The 20,647-nt window shown below is 49.7% G+C and overlaps 1 protein-coding gene across 1 annotated transcript in view; it reads right to left on the reverse strand.

Annotated features, from left to right (window-relative positions):
- Window positions 1-20,647, reverse strand: part of PALLD (palladin, cytoskeletal associated protein) — a 364,323-nt gene that overhangs the window by 12,920 nt on the left and 330,756 nt on the right. The window contains 6 exon segments of the mRNA XM_070376055.1: window positions 2,032-2,181; window positions 5,021-5,242; window positions 6,470-6,520; window positions 7,262-7,360; window positions 10,317-10,452; window positions 15,243-15,749. Of these exon segments, the coding sequence (XP_070232156.1) occupies window positions 2,032-2,181; window positions 5,021-5,242; window positions 6,470-6,520; window positions 7,262-7,360; window positions 10,317-10,452; window positions 15,243-15,749 (1,165 nt within the window).

Genomic DNA, 20,647 nt, shown 5'->3' on the forward strand with positions numbered 1-20,647 from the left:
CCAGCCCCGGGCAGGACCAGGGACCTAGCAACGCAGCAGAGCAAAGCCAAACATCTGGGTCTGCATTCTGCCGCGACTTTAGGAGGCGTGAGACTCGGCAGAGGTGGGGCCTGTGGTCCCAGTGTGGCACAGGGGGATATGGCACAGCCCCTCCTGACCTCACTAACCCCTCGGCTGCTTGTCTCCTGGGAGCCGCCAGGCAGGGATGCTCTCTGGTGGAAACCTGTCAACAACACCTCACATGCCTCTTCTTCCCGAAGACCAAGCAGGTGGGAAAGTCTTCTATGAAATAAACTGCTGGCCGTGTTCGTCTCCCTCTGTGCTTCTCGCCCCCTCTCGTAGCTACTCTTAGGACACTGTCAGGAAAGCTGGGCTCAGGACTTCGCTGTGGCCAGGGGCTGAGACTCTGCGCTCCCAATGCAGGGGCCCGGGTTCCATCCCTGATCAGGGAACCAGATCCCACATGCCACAACCAAGATTCTGCACACTGCATCTAAGCTCGATCACCCTGCATGCCTCAAATAGACCCAGCACAGCCAAATAAACAGACTAAAAAGGCAAAGTGGGCTTCTGGTGCCCTGATGTAAATGGTCACTCCCCATCTCTTTGTCTCCAAGAGGTAAAGCATGAAGAATCAGCCGAGGTGATCTATAGGGCGTGGCCAGCTCTTCGCTGAGGCAGCAGAGCTCAGGGCTCCAGGTTGAGGGTGGGGGCCTCCTCCTGGCCCTGGTGTGGCTCCCGCCAGCCAGGCTGTGGTGGTGGAGGGTGGATCTTTAGCTAAGCCCCATGGCTGTCCCAGATCACACCCTGGTTGTGGTGAAATCTGTGGGACCTCAGTTCAGTCTAATTTTAACACTGCTGCAGTAAGGTATTTTTAAGTGACAGTGTAACCTTAGGACAGGATAACGCTGTTTGCAACACTGTACGCACTCGTAGAAGTGTGCAAGCGCTGCTAAAAGTACCTGGATCCTTTACTAACACTTAGTGTTTCTTTCAAAAGAAATAATGAAATATAGAATGATACAAATAGATCAGAGATTTTTTTTAAAAAGGATGACTTGTGAGCTATCTCCATCAGTTACCTAATAAAAATGTTAGCTTTCTTTTTTAAAAGACTGTTATTTACAGGCTTCCTTGATAGCTCAGTTGGTAAAGAATCTGCCTGCAATGTAGGTAGACCCTGGCTCGATTCCTGGGTTGGGAAGATTCCCTGGAGAAGGGAAAGGCTACCCACTCCAGTATTTGGCCTGGAGAATTCCATGGACTGTATAGTCCATGGGGTCGTAAAGAGTCGGACACGACTGACTATGAGCTTTCTGTAGACTTTGTAAAGTACCCTGTCAAGTGTTTAAGGCACAAAACCACTTCTTACACATGTCTGTGGATCCAGTACAGTTCCTAACATATACAAGATATTCTCTAAAAAAGAATTTGCAGGCTTGAATTGGAACCTGGTGGCCAGTAGCTGCCTACTAAATTCTAAGTAGTCAATTAATTTTTTGACCCTAAATCTAAAGGCCAATACAAGAGAAAACAAACCCAAATCCTGAGTGTTCTGTTTATATTCTATCAAAATTATAATTTGTTTACTTATAGGTTATTTAAATTCTACTGAATTAAGTGTGTGTGTATTTCTTCTAAATATTTAATTTTTGAGTCTTCCTATCACATCTTACACATACCCCTCACTCCCCTCTCCTGGGAATGTTATTCTACGTGGAATCACGTGGTTTGTGCATCTATTTACTGGCTCATCTTCTGTCTCGGGACCTCGTCCTCCCTTGAACGGCAGCCCCACACCCCAGGAGAGGTGTGCACAGCAGTCTCTCGACATTGTGGAAATAAATGGTGCACATCTGTGCATCACGCACACAAACGTCTAATGGAGTAAACAAACGCTCAGGAAAGGAAATCTCTCTGCTGGGAAACCAAGCTGGACAGAGGACGTGGGGGACCAGTGTCCCATCGGGTGAGCCGCCTCTGGGGACCGCACCAGTGCAGAGCGGAGCCAAGGCCACCCACGCTTCCCACCTGAGGGTTCGCGGCCATGACTGTGTAATTGCCGTCGTCCTCCAGCGTGGAGGCTGCAGTGTGCAGGGAGCAGGTCCCGCTGGGGTCGCTGCGGATGCTGTAGTGATCGTTCTTGGGGGAGATCTGCTTTCCATCCTTAAACCAGTAAATCTGCGGGAGGAGGCAGAGAGAAGGTGAGGCCTGTGTGTAGAGGGGTTGGGGCACTGCTCTGAGCTCCTGCAACAGAACAGGACACCTGGGCAGGACCTTGACTTCCAAGGGACAAAGGGAGACAGCAAACAGGCTAGTTCTATTCTAGCTTCAGAAATTACACGTTCTCTTTCTTTCTAGAAGATGTATAGGGATTTCCCTGGTCGTCCAGTGGCTAAGACTCCTTGCTCCTAGTGCAGGAGGCCCAGGTTCAATCCTTGGTCAGGGAACTAGATTCCACTTGCCCCAGCTAAGATGACAGATCCTGCATGCTGCAATTGAGACATGGTGCTGCCAGATAATAAAGTAAGAAAAATGTATATTTTAAATAATAAATTAAAATAATATTAAAATAAGATATTAATAATAAATTATTAATAAAATAATAAATATATATATAAAAGACATACATAAACGGCATTTACATTCATCCATTATTTACATGGAAGACAGTGATGACTTCTCAGCTGGCATCACAGCTCTCTTTTTGCTCCTGTTTTCAAATGTCCTAAGTGAACACGTATTACTTGTAAAGGTAAAAGCATTATCTCAAGATGAAAACAACCTGACCCTGAAGTCCAGTCAATTCGTCTGTGTCAGACAAACAGAACAGGGTGAGAGGGCGGGGTAGGGGGCACAGGTTGGGGGCACAGGGTTGAAGGTTACAGTCCACCAGCTCTCCCCACTATGTTAAACACAGCAGTATTTAAACGTATACTAATTTTCAAATAATATTTGGAGTGATAGAACATTGTGAAAAATACAATAAAAGTACACCTTGATTAGATAGAAATGTTCTAAATGGTCAAACCATCTCTTCTACAGGTCTCTCCTCCCCTCTCTCACCTTTAAGCAAGATCCCAGGTCATCAGTTTCTCATGTTTTGGTGGTTATATCTGAGCTGGTCATGAACTTCACAGCAGAAGAGAGGCCACAGTGATGGTCACAGAGCCGCAGCCCCAACGCAGCCAGTACACTGTGTCGGCCGGAGGAAACGACCTCCTCGCTTTTTAAGCAGGATGCGGTCACCTCTGTTCCCTGCAGCCCAGGCACTCCTAACTGATTCCCAGTAGAGGAAACCTACTTCAGAGCCTGCCATAAAATGAACTTCCTCCTGCATGTACATCACTTGGCAAGGTGAGACCGCAGCTGGCCTTTCACTGCTACTCCTGTCAAAGCCTCTGAATCTGAAAAACTGTTCTTAAACCTTCCATGTCTAAGACAGGAAAAGGCTAGAAACAGATGACCGGAAATAAGTGCACCAACAATGAGGGTCTGGGAGCTGTAGCTCTTTTCTCCCTAGTTTCTATGGAAACTATGTTACCAATATTATCAGTCTACAAATCCTAAAAGTTCACCATTGAAACAGACTAGTAACTTTCAGTTCTAAAAGCTAAGTTACCTAAAGGCTGACACTTCATAATTATCAGGCTCTTACTTGTTGATTACTTCCTGGAACAAAGAAGCTCTGATCAGTATATAATTTATCCCTTTCACATTCTTGCTGCTATGCCAGTTCTTTAGAATTCTTTTTTCCCTTTAATCCTGTTTTTCACCTGTATTATATTTAGTAGACAACTTTCAAAAGAGAATTAAGAGACGTATTGTGCTGAGCTGCTCGGTCATGTCTGACTATTCTCGACTCCATGGACTGCAGTCTGCCAGGCTCCTCCGTCCATGGGGATTCTCCACGCAAAAGTACTGGAGTGGGCTGCCACGCCCTCCTCCAGGGGATCTTCCCAACCCAGGGAATGGACCCTGGTCTCCCACATTGTAGACAGACTCTTTATCATCTAAGCCACCAGCAAAGCCCAAATTAAGAGACAGCACCAACATTCTACCAAGACTGCTCTGAGACGAAAACAGTGTGAACTAGAAGTCCGCTTCAGTCTTCTCATGTTTCAAGGGAACAAGCCTCTCGAGGGCAGAATATCCTGGGAGAGTGTCAAGGTGGAGCTTCCGCTTCTCACTGTGCCTCTTACTGTCTTCTCTCTAGTCCTAGGGAAAAGTGCAGTCCTGTGTGCTGTTCCGTGGGGCCATGAGCGGTGATCCTAGTCTCTGTCTGAAGAGAGGACCACCGCCACCCGGTGTCCCCGTGCGCCTGTAGGACAGGGCTCTGGCTGGGCCAGCCCCCGCTGTGGTACTCCTGCCCCCTCTGCCTCTGTATACACAGGAGGCCTTGGCTTTGTGGATTAAACATGATTCCCATCGGTAGTGGCAGCTTCGCTCCTCTGTACAGTACAGAGCACAGGCGGGGTTCAAGTTCAGGCCTGGCCGCCACAGCCCTCTGGCCTTGGGAAAGCTCGTCAACCTGCTGGAGCTGAGCCTGACACCTGTACCCTGGGTGTCACAACGGGTGACTCCATGTGAGCGAGAGAGGGGAGGGTGTGAGGCGCTCCTTCCAGTTACTCTCCTAGTCTATCTGTCCTGTTCTCTTAGGTCCCATTCTATCCTACCCTATTCTGTTCAATCCTGTCCTAGTCTAGGGGCTTCCCTGGTGGCTCAGACGGTAAAGAATCTGCCTGCAATGCAGGAGATGTGGGTTCAATCCCTGGGTCGGGAAGACCTCCTGGAGGAGGGCATGGTAACCCACTCCAGTATTCCTGCCTGGAGAATCCCACGGACAGAGGAGCCTGGCAGGCTACAGTCCATGGTGTCACAAACAGTAGGACACGACTGAGTGACTGACACTTTCACAGTTTCAATTCCGGCACTTGTCCTCCTACCACACACCCTGCAGGCTGGAAGCCAGACCCAAGCTCAGGGCACGCAGCTCTGAAGAGGCAGTGTCTCCACTCACCTTGGGCTTTGGGTCGCCGGCCACTCTGCATGTGAACGTCGCAGGCATACCCTCAAAGATCTTGTAATGCTTCAGCTTCACCTCAAAGAAGGGGGCCACTCCGCTCTCCACAGACGTGTCCCCGCAGGGTGCCTCGTCCCCTGACTCCTCCACCGGGGACCGCTCCAGCCGGTACTCGATTTCACTGATGAGCCTCTGCTCGCAGCTGGAGACCTTGTACTCCTGAGTCAGACGGAGGGGCTGCGTCACCAACTGGTACATACTGCCCCACCGGACTCAGCCCCTCTCCAGTCAGGCTCCCAGAGGACCGCGACGTGTTTACCGCAGAACTCAACGAGTCTGCACCCCAGTCACTCCCACATGAGACAAAGAACGCCAGAAGGACGTGTGCTGTTTCAAACCATCCTCAAGTCCTATCAACTAGAAAACACCGCAGACACACAACTAACAGAATGAGCTTATTTCGCCTCTCTCTTAGAATGGGGAGAAGGAACAAAAAAGGCAACAATTCCTCCTAAAGTGCTGGTAAAAGTTAAGCACTGACCTCACACTGACCCGTCCCTGTCTGAGGGCAGGCGCCTCCCAGATGGGCAGCTGTGGCTCACTTGGCCTTTTCTCCAGCGGGTGATGGAGACATGGTACCTTACTCCCTTCTCCTGACAATCCTCCCCACCCAGCTTACGACTTTCCCTCAGCTCCCCAGTTCTGGGCAACCATTCTCCACCCTCTTTAAAAGAAAATGAGGTCTGACAGTCCAGTCCAATGTGTGGTTAAAAAAATAGGTATCAAGTGCCCGCCAGCATCCTCCGGTAGTGGGTACCAAGAGACCTCTTGCTCACGAAGTATAGAAAAGAAAAGGCAGCCCATGATGAGACATTCTCTATTTAATATTAAATGAAAGGTTGTTTCAAACAAGGTTTCCTCTTAAAGTTACTCATTCTTTAAAAAACAGTCTGGCGTGGGGTTTCCCTGGTGCCTAGTGGTTAAGACTTGGCACTATCAGCGGAGGGGGCAGGGTTCGAGCTAAGATGTCACACGCCACATGGCACGCCCCAAAACCCAAAAAAGTCTGTTGGCTTGAAGGAAGAAATTCAGCAGTATGAATAAAACTGCAGGAAATACACAAGTTGCTTTGTCTAACTATTATCAAATTAATCAGTTTAAGAATTAGCTCTTTTTTTCTCCTAGAAAACTTTTAACAAATGGGAAACTCCTCACGATTTAAAATTCAGAGTGTTCATAAAGGACAGAATAAAATTCAAGTCTGTAAATAAACGACGTGACAAATCACACTGCAGTAACTCTGTGCATCTGATACTGAATGAAAACAGACGTGGTGAGTGTATCGGTAACTAACGTGTGGCAGGAAATACAGACACACAGGAACATGAGGGAGAACACAGAAAGCGGACACGGAAGAACTGGGAGGAGAAGAGAGGTGAAGGCGACCTTTTGACCGTCCAGAGGGTTCTCTACAGAAGCACGAGATGGCCAGGGGTCCTGAAACAGCAGAAAAGGAGTAGTGAAGCCCAGTAAGAGAAGCGGCAAGAATCCAACCAGATTTCTAGCTTTAAGGGAAACTCTGGTGGGAGCAATATTTAACACAGAAAAACTTTCAGATTTTGGAGGCTGATCCATTTCTCAATAGACACGAGGAAGAGTTTACGTGATCCTTTAAACTTGTGTTCTAAAGCGTTCTTTTACCTTAAAACTATTCAGTATATAGGGAGACTCCAAACAGAACCATTGGGATGATAAACAGCTCACAGCAAATCCATGAAGGATTCTGGTGTTAGCAGGGGACAAAGCAGATTCCTTGCTCATTACTGATTTTTAACTACATTTGGGAAGAAAAACATTCTTTTCTGTACATAGATACTTCACCTGGATGAGATATTAAGAACGTAGTTGAAAATAGTCATGAGTGATTTCACATAATTTCAGTGAACGTATGTTCCTCCACACAAACCTGTTTTGCATTACAGCACAGGACAGGGAAATCAGAAAGATACTTGAAAGAAGAGAAACTAATGGATAAGACAAAAAGGACAGGTGTCATGGACGGAAATAACTCCATCACCTCCTCAACACAGGGCATGCTCACTAGCTGCTGGCCAGAGGCAGCCTGAGACCCACCCTTGGTTCTGCACAGAGCTGGCCCCAGGACCGGGTCCCCAGGGAGGCTGGGGGTGGCAGGCGGAGAACACTCTGCTCTCCCGGGAAGCTGGGAGGATCGCGTACCTGGTTGGCCACCTCCTCTTCTGGCTCCTGGACGTTGAAGACAGTCGCACTGTCGGCACCCAGCAGCCGCCGAGCCATCCTTTCCTCGTAGGTCAACCTCTAAGCAAAGAAGCCACACAAGTCAGAAAAATCACACTGCTGCAGCACCTTGAGAACACGAATGCAAAGAACAAACCGGTCTGTGGTTCTCTGTGACCGCTCCTCTCCACCTCCAGGCGCCTGTGCAGACAGGAACCCTCTGCTCCCTGTGCTCACCTGCTCCCACTGCCCCTCCAGTCCTGACCCTGTGCTGAGAGTCAGGGTGACCCATCCCGAGAGCCAGCTAACAGAGCAGACTGAAGGTGAGCACAGCAAGCAACAGGGCAGAAGTCACCTAAAAGCGAGCATCACGTATTTATGCCTAATGATAAATATGAAGACAAAGACCTTTACGTAACAAGACGTTTTCTACAGGACGTGTATGGTCATAGCTATCACAGGCTTCAGAACAGCTCTGAGCCTGGGAAGGGAGTCCGAGGCTGGTGGGCAGTGCTGCTTCGAGAGCTCTTCTGCGGGGCTAGGCACGGGGGTGAATGCAGGCAAACACAGGAAGTCGTGAAGGCTGGCTGCACACGCTGACCTAGAAGAGGGGCTGGAAGTGGCCTGCTGACCTGACACCCACGGCCTCGAGCCTAAGGGGAGACTGCTCCCAGCGAAGGTGGTGAGGCTCCTGCATTCAGTGACCAGGGCTTTGGGCTAAACACAAACCAAAAGGCCCACTTACGTTTGGTCTGATGGGCTGATGGGTGCCCTTGAGTCCTGGCTCCAAAACAATCATCAGCCCATTCACTGGGGCATTTTAAAAACAAGCTTTTGATTCAAAATAGAGAATAATTAGTAATGCAAAATAAAATTTTAAAAATGTGTAAGTTATTTCAGATGAGCTTCCAAACTTCTGAATCTAGACACAGACTCTCCTAGAAACTCTCTAATCAGGAAAATATGCTGGGTAAACCGCTGCTTTCCAGTAATTGCTGGTTTTAGTCCCAGCGGAAACCGGGAAGAGAAGCAGGACACATGCCAAATGGCAAACAGACCTGAAGTTCCAATGACCTTGTTTTGGGAAAAAGGGGCTGAGGATGAGGAGAGGTGGAGGAAGGCATCTGTGGCACAGAGCAGCTTGTCCACATGCTGCTATTTAATTTTCTCACATGAGTTAAAAAATCATGGATTCAGTTTTCAGACACAGTTTTAAATACCTTTTTAAATGCCTGCTCTCGTAAAAAGCCTTCCTAATATTTGGGGAGGGCGGCCTGGAGCCACCCCATTCCTCTGGAGTGGAAGCATCACTCGATATTCAGGCCCACGTCAGACACACTTGCCACCGCCAGCAGCCAGACTCACTCACTGCTGTGTTTCGGAACCACTCACTGAGCCGTGTGAATAAAGTCCATATATGAAGACGCCAGAAATGCGCACAGAGTCACGTGCAGCGTCAGAAAAAAGCTGTTTGACAGTCACATTTTCTAAGAACAGAAACCTTACTTGTTCTTTTAAAATTCTCAAATGTGGAAACGTACGGAAAATACTGGAAATGTCATTCATTGCTGAACAAATACAAATAATATATGTCTATGCAAAAGAGATAAATGACACATATATGTAACAAATATAAATACATGTAGTGTAATAATAATAGCTTATAGAAATCTATTCTTTTAAACCAAGAGTTATTAGTTCATAAGGAATATTTAAACAAATAAACAAAAAAACCTTGAAAAAGCCTTTACCTGGCTTGAGAAAGATCCCATAAGTCATTGTTTTTATCTTTCAAAGGCTCTGGTTGACAGAGCCAGGGAAAACTTTCAGAATGTGTTAATTTGCACATGCAACCACTTGTTTCAGGGAGAAGATATTTCCCCTGGGTGAAAATCTCAGTGAGGTGAGTAACGTGAGGTCTCTTTAGCATGTCAGTCTTCCTCAGCCCCAGGAACTAAGACCAGTACCAACCCCCTTCTCTGGGCCCCAGCCTCCCAACCCAAGCAGTCTGTGCTCACGTCTTTATCTATTAGGGCGGCATAACCGCAGCTCCTAGAAAACAGAGCCAGCACGCAGGCTTTCCCCTCTGGAGAAGGTGCTGAGGGAGACTTTACACAAGAGGCCCCTCTCTGCTTCTACTGAAGAGCCAGGCCAATGCCCCCAGTAAAGCACACGGGTCACTGGCCCCCACCTAAGAAATCTCATTCCCTAGACTCGTTTGCCTATGCCCTTCAGGAACTCAGACGTGATGAGGGGCAGTGAGTCCAGGAAACAAGCCAATACCTGACAAGGAAGCACTGCGCCCGTGGAGGAGGCCCCTGTGTGGACTGTCTCCTCGTCTATCTACAACCCGCAGCCTCGGAACAGTGACCACTCCCTTCCAGAACTGAGCTGAGCTGCCCTGACAGACCAGGACAAGCGTGGTAAAGGAACCCGCACCTGGAGTCTAGACCAGATTGGCATGGTCTCCTAAGGTGTGCGGCCTTCTCTGCAGAAGCAGGGCAGGGCAGGGCACAGAGCCCAGAACTGAGTTCCCATCCACTGCCTCTGGGCAGAGACAGACCATGGGCCACAGCCCCCAGCCTTACCCTCCAGCGGGACGGGTTCCCTCTCTCTGCCTCCCACCCAAGGACTCACCAAGCCCAACCCTGCTTAGCTTCCAAGCAGGACAAGCTCGGGTGTGATCGGGGCAGTGTGGCTGTAGACCGTCCCTTTTCTCTGTAGTGTTGGAGGTCCTCGCTGAGCTGTGGCCTCAGCCTTCCTGCCCCCTCTACCTCCAAGCTGCAGTATTCCCCTCAGCCCGCAGGAATGGTTCATGGAAGGAGGCAGCAAAGCCTCCCCCCATGCTCTCCCCTCCACAGGCTAACATCAACCCGGAGAGGCGCGTGGGGGCTGGGGGGGGGGGCTACACCAGCTGTGAGGACGGTGCTCGGCCAAAGGCCAAGTGTGAGGATGAGGCTCCAGCCCTAAGGCTGGTGAGGGCTGGCTCCAGGGACTGCCCCTGCTCATCGTGTCCCCGCCCTCTACCGCCCCCTACCGGCTGCCCGTTGTTCAGCAGGTCCTCCTTGAAGCGCAGCTTGCGTTCCAGGTCCTGGATGACCGCGTCCTTGGAGCCCTGGATCTCCTCGTCAGAGGCCATCCTGGCAGGTCTGCTGGCCTTCTTGGGAAGCCCCCTGCGGAAGAGCACACAGCGCAGGCAGGGTCAGGGTTTGATCCGGCAGGCACACCCAGCCCAGTGCTTGGGGCCTCGGGTGGGCTGTCCACCCTGGGCCCACACCCCTCCTGCTGGGTGTGGACCAGTGACACAGACACAACCGCTGGCACACGCTGGCGTGTCATGGGGTGAGATGAGCACCGAGGTAGAAGAGGCAGCAGCAACATGTGGCACCGTCTGTATGCAGACCTGGGTTTCTGCCACAACAGGCTGTGACTTTGGGCATCAACCGTGACTATTCATTGAAAAGACGGACTAATGCTGAAGCTAGAGAATAAATCTAAATCACAGAACACACCTTGCGGCAGGAATTCTAGGTGGGACAGGAATGGATGCAGGCCGGGAGGGGATGGAGGAGGCATGAATAGAAGAGGACCCTAGGATGCTGTGTGGAGCCCCTGGAGCCTGCCAACACTCCTGCCGACCCACTGGTTGGGGCCTTGCTCCATTCCAGGCACCAGAGCAGACTGTGCATCAGCCTTAAGCCACTATTCTTGTGAAAATCGCCTCCTGCAGTGGCGGTGGGGAGGTGGTGCTGCCAGGCGACAGGAGGGGAGGGTCCAGGTGGAGCTGGACTGGGAGGACTGCATCGCGGCGGGGCGGCAAGAGCCAGCCTGGGGGGTTGGCGTGGCACCCTCTCCGTTTAACACGGAACCTGTTTTTCTGAGAGTATCTCGTTTGGACTAATTACTAACCTGATTTGGCAAACACTAAGAAATTATGTTAAAACCTGAGCACAGACTAAGGCTGAGCCTCTAAGGTCACGGAAAAAGCAGGATGCAGCATCTGCCCCCAATGTGGCACCCATCGACTTCCGAGGAGCAAAGAGCCACTCCTCAGGAATAAAAACGTGTCTGCTGACAGAGATGCTTTCCCTTCACAACGGTTTGTACAATTAAAAGTTAAGACATCTCTTCAAAGTTACCCAAACCAGCACTCTTCACCGTGCGCAGGAGCCAGTAACAGCCCCGCCCGCCTGGGGTACTGACCTGGTGTGCACACGGTCCTGCCCCGCGTGTACAGCAGCGACAGCACGACCACCGGCCCCGGTGAACAGTGCTCGCGTGCTTGGGGTAGGAACTGCCTCCACTGGAGACGCTCCGCTGGCTGGACAAGTGTGTCTGTAACCAGCTTTGGGAAAGGCAGTGACCCCACGGCCTCGGGAAGGAAAGTGGGGAGGGACTGGATCCACAGAAATCCCCTAAACCCTGACCCACATGAAGGCCGCGGGCTGTGGGGAGGCTGTTCAGCCTCCCTGCCTCCGTGGTCTGGCACTGCTTCTGCCCTCTGCCCGGCCCTCTGTTGCCCAGACATAAGACGCAAAACCACATCTCCACACACTGTTTAGAAGCTACTCTTTTACAGATGAGAACAAGACGATGCTAAACACAAACAACGAAAATAGCCATGAGTGCAACTGATGGTTAAGAAAATAGAGATATTTGATTTGCTGTACGGCTCAGGAAACTCCAACAGGGGCTCTATATCAACCTAGAGGGGTAGGACGGGGTGGGAGATGGGAGGGAAGTTCAAAAGGGAGGGAATATATGTATACTTACAGCTGATTCATGTTCAGGTTTGACAGAAAACAACAAATTCTGTAAAGCAATTATCCTTCAATTAAAAAAAAAAGATTAAAAAAAAAGACAGGCAACTGCCAGGTGGAGAACTCAGTACCTGGGAGGGGCTTGTGCCAGTGCTCAGAAGTCACAACCACTGTCTGTGTTCACGACGGCCTGAGAGAGCACATGGGCAGCAGGGGAGATTCTTCTTACACCTAAATGAGGACTGATGTCACTCCTGGAGGGGTAACCCAGGCCAGGGCTCAAAAGGAATGAGCTCCCATTTTTCAGAGGAAAGACTGAGAGTAATTAATGTCAACATGAGTGGCATACCAAGCTTGGCATCCAAAACTGCCCCCCAGGAATTCTATGGTCTATGCCCTCTGGTTCCAAGAGGGTACAGGTATGACCATTCTGCCTGTCTGGCTTTGAATACTGTGTTAGCTCCTGCATCCCCAGGGCCTGCTCTGTGTCTTGGTCAAGAGAACTCACTGTTGCCTCTTGTGGCTGTGCAGGAAAACTGCACAAGTCACAAAACAAGGACTGGGATGGACATGCACATACGGCCATACAAAACGGATGCCATGTAAAATGGATAACCAACGAGGACCTGCTGGATAGCACAGGGGACTCTGCTCAATGTTACACGGCAGCCTGGATGAGAGGAGAGTTTGGGGGAGACTGGATACATGTATATGTATGGTTGAGTCCCTTTGCTGTCCATCTGAAATTCTCACAACATTGTTAATTGGCTGCACTCTAATATAAATTAAAAGCAACACTAAAAAAATAAAACAGAGATATCTGAAATTTGCATCTAAGATTTTGGTATCAGATAGGCAAAGAAGCACAACAAAAAACCAACCAAACTAACGGATTCCTACTTCACAGAGTCACTGGTCATCAGTCTACTTGCGGGCACTTGACACACATGGCAAAGCTGTCCAACCAGACGAACAACAGGTGAATGAAGCTGAGTCTGCTGTTGCATCACCACAAGTGCCCCACGGAACACACACACGTAACTGAAGAGTCAACCGACCAGGGTTGGGCAGTTCCTACAAATTCAAGGATGCCAACTGGTCATGGCAGCCCTGAAAGGGACACTCCAGTCTTGGGCAAATCGGAACGGATTTACCTGAGTTATTATGATGGCTAAAAAGTTACTTTTTCATTTTTAATTTAGAATGCAAACCAGTGATCCCACAATTTTGCAGAGGAAAAAATGTTCCAAAGGTCACGTGTATCAAACCAAAAAAAAGAATTCTTTAAGTGTGTGTGATTTTGCAACAGGAAATTTTTTGCAGACAAAAGGGTGACCACACAACTGTGGCTTCTAGGCTGGCATAGAGCTGGAGGCCTGGGATCACCACTGAACATGGTGTCAGAGGGCCCACCTCCCCACAGCCATAAAATCAGAGTGATGTCCCCATTAGCTTTGAAGAAATTGCAGGAGCTGCTGGTCTCCTCTCTGCTAATAATTATAAAATACCATGACTCCATATGAGTAACCATGACAGACACTGCTAAGAGGTAAGCACTTCTGTTACTTGAGATGAGCCCTTAAAACTGTTGAATACAAGGGAATTTCAAAGTCGGAGATCAGAATACACTACTGTTTCTGCCTAAGATGGTAAAAGATGTGACACTGCCCCCTTGTCCAAGGTGGTGGTAGATTCATCTTTCATCAAATTCCAACCGACAAATGTTGTTGTTGTTCAGTTGCTAAGTCCTGTCCGAATCTGAGACCCCACTGACTGCAGCATACCAGGCTTCCCTGTCCATCACCATCTCCTGGAGCTTGCTCAAACTCATTTCCATTGAGATGGTGATGCCATCCAAAGATCTCATCCTCTGTTGTCCCCTTCTTGTGACCTCAATCTTTCCCAGCATCAGGGTCTTTTCCAATGAGTCAGTGCTTTGCATCAGATGACTAAAGTATTGGAGCTTCAGCTCCAGCATCAGTCCTTCCAATGAATATTCAGGACTGATTTCTTTTAGGATTGACTGGTTTGATCTCTTTGCAGTCCAAGGGACTCTCCAGAGTCTTTTCCAGCACCACAGTTCTAAAGCATCAATTCTTTGGCACTCAGTCTTCTCTATAGTCTGGCTCTCACATCCGTACCTGGCTATTGGAAAAACCATAGCTTTGACTAGACAGACGTCTGCTGGTAAAATGATGTCTCTGCTTTTAAAATCACTGTCTAGGTATGTCATAGCCTTTCTTCCAAAAAGCAAGTGTTTTCATGGAGCCTCCATAGTAAGAGGACAAAGGGTATCACGAACAAAGAGACAAAGGATTGCTCAGGCCAGAGGTTGGGAAGCCCATGATTACACCACTACCATCCTTGCTCCCCTCCTTATGTGACTATTTTTAATCACCTGACTGAGCTTTTCCCCAGGAAGACCTGAGAAGCAGCCAGACCTCAATCGCAGAATTCCTCAGGCAGCCTTTAGAAAATGCCTAGGAAAGCAGGGCGCGCCTAGCAGGCACTCCTGGACACACCTGGAGGGCAAACAGCAGTCTCGTCGCCAAGGAGCCACAAGCCCACCCCAAGGTGGGAACCTGCTGTGAATGAGTGTAACTCGAATTCTAGGGTCCCCTCACTTTTATTCCCATAGAAACCCCACTTAGGGCCTCCTCCTTTTCTCTCTGAAGTACTGGGACCCTGCCAGCCCTGAAGCAGGATTCCAACAGGGAGGGTTGAGATGTGGCTCTGGGCTCGCCTTGGCCAGCAGGCAGTTCTGACCTCCTCAGTGGATGGGTGAGTGCCAGCTCTTACTACACTTCAAGACGTGCCAGACGCCTCCCCGTGGGTTTGTTTTGCTAGCTTAGATTTTAGAGGGCTGCCACGTCAGCACTGTGACCTAAGGAAAGCCATTCAGAGAGTCTGGCAGAAGATGATGGAACCCTGTAGAGATGGGGTAGGGGCTGGGGCCAGGGCTGGCTGCATCATTCAGGCCTGGGACAGAGCCTCGCGTATCTGCATCAAGTGTAGCCACTAACAGGTCTGTCTCCTCCAACCACTGCCCGGATGGAAACGTGTGCGTGGGCGAGTTCACCTCCTGATCCCGCGCACGCAGGGACTGCAACCTCCCCTCGGTGGGCACCCAGCCCTGACCTCGGCCCCCAGCAGCTGGACCCCCACGGCGTGCAGACCGGTGCAGAGGGGTGGTGGGCACTCACGCAGCGGGGGCGGCGCGCGGCAGGCCGAGGGCGGAGACCCCGGTGGAGACGGTGGTGGCGGTGGCGGGCTGCGAGGGCAGCAGGGCGCGGAGCAGCGCTGCGGGTGCGGGGCCTGGGCGGGCGGCGCGGGGCGCGGGGCCCGGGCCGGGTGGAGGTGGAGGCGGCGGCGGCGGGAAGAAGTCGGGCCCTGTGGCGAGCGCCGGCGGGCTGAGCGGCGGGGGCGGCGGCGGGAGCGCGCCCCACTCGGGCTCAGAGGTCGGCGGGGACGCGGGCGCCGGGGACCGGGGCGCGCTGGGACTCAGGCTCTGGGCGGCAATGAACTGCTTGGGGCGCGCGTAGCTGAAGGAGCTGGAGGCCTGCATGGCGGGCGCGGGGCGGGCAGCCAGCGCGCTCATGGGCTCCGCGCGCGACTCCGGGGGCTCCGGGGACGCGGGCGGCGAGGGGCGCGCGCGGGCCTCGCGCTCCCGGCGGATCTGCTGCTGCAGCTGCTGGATCCTGAGCGCGTCCCTGCGGGGAGAAAAGGACACCTTAATATGTGCGGCAGGGACGGGCCGCGGCGACCGCAACCCCCAGGAGCCCAAGGGCCACCATGGACACCGCTGACCAGCGTCTCACCGGACTCAGACCTGAGGCGAGCCGAGCCGGCTAACAGGTGCCAGTGGACACTGTCTGACCCCCGAGAGCCACAGCACTGCATTTTCACAGAACCAGAATCTATTAAACGGAAAACTTCTAACCTGAGTTCTTAACCCTCTCATCTGGGGCCAACGTTTTGGGAAAAAATTTATCACAATGGGAAAGTTAAAAGAAACACCCGATTTAATTTATTTTTGGCAGATTTAGGTGAATCCAATTTGCCTACCTCATTGCTGTCAACTCTGTAATCAATAAATACCACAGGCTGATCTGGGGGTGGGGTGGGGTGGGGGGAGGCCTACTGTGATTTCTGCCTTTGCTCCCTAAAACACACATGCCGTTTATTCTACCCCAATTTTGAAACTGCAAACTATTTACACAAACCTTAATACATAAGGTTTTTTTTCTGACATTTGGCATCACATCTGAAACATACAACACACATCGTTCACGTGCAGGGGTTCAATAAGCAGTAACAAATGATTAATTTTACAATGTGCTGTGCTGTGTCTCTCAGTTGTGTCCAGCTCTTTGTGACCCCATGGACTACAGCCCTCTAGGTTCCTCTATCCATGGGATTCTCCAGGCAAGAATACTAGAGTAGGTTGTCATGCCCTCCTCCAGGGGATCTTCCCAACCCAGGAATCGAAGCCAAGTCTCTTGTATTGCAGGCAGATTCTTTACTGTCTGAGCCCCCAGGGCAGCCCAAGAATACTGGAGTGGGTAGCCTATCCCTTCTCCAGAAGATTTTCCCAACCCAGGATGAACTGGTTTCTTCTGCATTGTAGGTGGATTCTTTACCAGCTGAGCTACCAGGGAAGCTCAGGTATTTTAAAATAATGCAGCTTTAATTCCTCAAGTATTTTCCACCAGAGTTTGAAATTTTTTTTTTTTTTTTGATAAAAAAGTCAGCAAGTAACTAGCAATCAGCTAAAATCGTACTCTCATTTTACTCAAAACCTTTCCTCTCAAGCTGAGTTTTACATCCAAGATGTTTTCCTTTATCCACACAGTGACCACATCTGTCAGAAGAAACATCAACAGAAGGTGGCACTCTAAGCGCAAATAAAATAGGAAGAGTCCACGGAAAGGCAGGGCTATGCTAACTTGAAACCATTTAAAACTAAAAAGCAACCCTCCCATTGAAACGTGTATCACCATATGTGAAATATACCAGTCCAAGTTCAATGCATGAAACAGGGCACTCAAAGCTGGTGCTCTGGGACAACCCTGAGGGATGGGATGGAGAGGGAGGTGGGTTCGGGATGGGGGAAAACACATGTACACCCATGGCTGATTCATGTCAATGTATGGCAAGAACCACCACAATAGTGTAAAGTAGTAATTAGCCTCCAATTATAATAAATTAATTAACCCCCCCAAGCCTTCCTTATCTATAGGCATTAAATCTTCAAACTCAAAGCAATAAGAGGGACTGAAGCTCCTAATCAAAGGGGATCAAAGTTAAAGGGGATTCAGATCTGTTATCAAGTGTCACTAGATACAACATCGGCGAAGGAATCGCTCAACTTCTTCCCACGAATCGATTCCCGGCTATAATTTAACAGTGAGGTGATTACAATGAAGCTCATGAAAAGACGCCTCTTCAGGAACTGAAAAGTGTACGGAGAATAGGGCTGCACATGAGAACCTGAGCTGAGCAGCCAGGCTTCCAGCAGCGGTGAACTCTGGGCAGTCCCAGTGAGATGGGCTGAGACTGGGATGCTCTGCTGCAGGGCTTGCACCTGGACACACCGCTCCTCGAGTAACAAAGAACTGCAGGGTCTGATGACACCTGCGTGCCTACTCAGTGGGGCAGATTATGGACCACGAGAGACAAAGAGACCAAAAAGTCCAGCTGCCGCTTCTGAAGAGCCAGGAGCAAAAGCAGCTTCTTCGCATGCTCCCTGCACACAGCACCACCAGAGGGACGGGCAAGCCACCTAAGCCACCCCTCTGCCCCGTCTCCTGGACACACCACTACCCTCACCCCACAGAAGGGAGCAGTTGAGCCTCTCTCTACTCCAGGAAGTGTGCAAGCAAGGGCACCTGTTACTTGTTCTTGTTCCCCACGTGGCCCCTGCCTCTCTGCAGCAGCAGGGGCCCCAAGAAAAGCCTTGTTTGAATTTCTTGTCTGGCCGCTGGTTGATTTCTATTGATTGGGGAAGGCCAAGAGCACTGGTGCGTAACACTATGGAGCTTGGTTTGAAGGCTTTAAAAGCAGCCGTGCCATTGCTGGAATACACCGGATGCTGAAGCTCATCACAGAATTCTGTGGTTTGGGTAGACTGATGACCACCACCCACCAATGCTGACTTTCTGACTCCCCAGATGCTCCTTTCTGACCTCCCTGCCTTTACTTTCTTCTTAATTCCTACTCCCCGGAAGATGGGTCCCACCCCTGGACCATCTATCCCCCTACCATCCAGCTGATCTGCCCCAGGACTGGAACTGCCCCGTGTGCTCCGTGGAAGGCATGCTCCGTATTCAGCTCGCCTCCTCTGGGCCAGCTGGGCTCACGACGGCCAGGGCTTCAGCTCTCTCTGAAGGTATTTCCAGCCTGGCTGTGTGAAGCTTCCCTGGCACATGGCTCTAGACATCGTGCTGTCTCTGTGTTTGTGTGGGGACTCCCCTGCCCCAGGTCAGGTGTGGTCCCTGATAAGCCAGGCTTGTTCAAAGAAGCCGGACAAGGAAGCTCAGACCATCACGATGCTGGTTCTAATGTTGTCCACAGGCTCAAGCCTACTCATCCAGGCATTAAAAAACCCCACCACATTTGCTAACTTGCAAGGGCTTAAAATTGCTGAGATGCTACTGTTAGCAGTAAGTGCCAGTTCAAGAAGCTAGTGCAGTTTCTGTTCGTTTCACAAGAAGTCAGCAGGCATCCCGGTGATCCGTTCCTAGAATACCCTGCGTGAAGAATTGGGCCCCCCCGCCCAACCCCCAACTTTGTGCAGGTGAGGATGTAACAGGCCGGGCACTGCAGGGCTGGGGGAAGGGAGGGCTGAACAATCATTTTGAATCTGAACATTTCTGACTTGCTTTCTGTGCAAATTCTAATATTTAAAAAAAAACAACTTTATTAAATGATTTTCACACCTGGATTCTGAGATGACGAAATGCACAAATCTAAGTCACTTTCTCAGTTCCCAAGTAATTTTTATAAAACTTGGTTTTCACAGAGAGACAAAAAAGCAAATGAAATGAAAGGTCTCAGAAAGGCAAGCTTGCCTGTGGCTTCAGGAAATCACCCAGAGTTATCTGTCACATTGACATCAGTTTCAGAGATGCTTTCCTGGATCTAACTCCAAAGCAGGGGGTAAAAAAAAGCAAATATAAACAAGTGGGACTACATCAGTCTAAAAAGCTTCTGCACAGCAAAGCAAATACCATCAAGACACAAAGGCAATATACTGAGTGGAAAAAGATAGCTGGGAATTGTATATCCTGTGAAAGTGAAAGTCGTTCTGTCGTGTCTGACTCTTTGCGACCCCATGGACTATACAATCTATGGAATTCTCCAGGCCAGAATACTGGAGTGGGTAGCCTTTCCCTTCTCTGGAGGATCTTCCCAACCCAGGGATCTAACCCAGGTCTCCTGCATTGCAGGCGGTTTCTTTACCAGCTGTATATCCTGTATGGAGTTAATATCCAAAATATATAAAGACTCATTCAACTCAACAACAAAAACACAAACAATCCAAACAAAAAAAAAGGCAGAGGCTCTGAACAGACATTTTCCCAAGGAAGACATACAGATGCCAACAGGCACGTGAAAAGATGCCCAACATGGCTAATCAGCAGGGAAATGCAAATCAAAACCACAGTGAGGTGCCGCCTCACACGTCAGAACGGCCTTCATCAGAAAGGCAAGAAATAACAAATGTTGGCGAGGATGTGGCAAGAAGAGGAAATTTCTACTGCCTAGCACAGGGAACTCTGCTTGGGATTCTGCAGTAACTTAAATGAGAAAAAGAATCTGAAAAATATTAATAGAAAAAATTTAAGAAAAAAAAATTCTGCTAGCAGGAATGTAAACTGGGGTACCCACTATGGAAAACAGTATTGAGGTTCCTCAAGAAACTGAAAATTAATGACTACAGTATGATCCAACAACTCCACCTCTTGTTTATCTAAAGAAAATGAAAACACTAATTTGAAAAGATATACACACCCCACTGTTCATAGCAGCATATTCACAATAGCCAAGATGTAAAATCAACCTAAGTGTCCACTGACAGATGAATGAATGCAGAATATGTGGTATGCACACCCGCATATACACAATGGTGTGCTGCTCAGCCATAAAGACAAAAAGAAATGCTGCCCTTTCGTGACAACGTGGACGGACCTGGAGGCTCGAGAAAGACAAATACCATGTGACTTTTACTCATACGTGGAATCTAAACAAACAAAACACACGGGTAAAGCCATTAGTCTAGCTGTTACCGGAGGGAAGCGGTTTGGGGGCAGTGAAGGGGTGAAGCGGTCAAGTGTGACACGCAGTGACGCCCGCTCTGCAGTGTGTATGACGTGGACTATCACGCTCTACACCTGAAACCCACATAATAAAAATGAAACACTCAGTATTTGTAAAACACCTTTTAAAAAGCTATTGGTTAAAAAACAATTCATCACTTTTTTGGTTTTCCCATTTTTTTCTGCTACCCTTTCTCTGAAAATGAAAGAAGAATATGAACTGATGTGAGTGCCTTGGGGACTCTGGGTAAGGTGGGAAACTCGGGTGAAGGCTCCCAGCCTGAAGCAGG

Source organism: Bos mutus, chromosome 8, assembly GCF_027580195.1.
Source record: "Bos mutus isolate GX-2022 chromosome 8, NWIPB_WYAK_1.1, whole genome shotgun sequence".
Lineage (NCBI taxonomy): Eukaryota > Metazoa > Chordata > Mammalia > Artiodactyla > Bovidae > Bos > Bos mutus.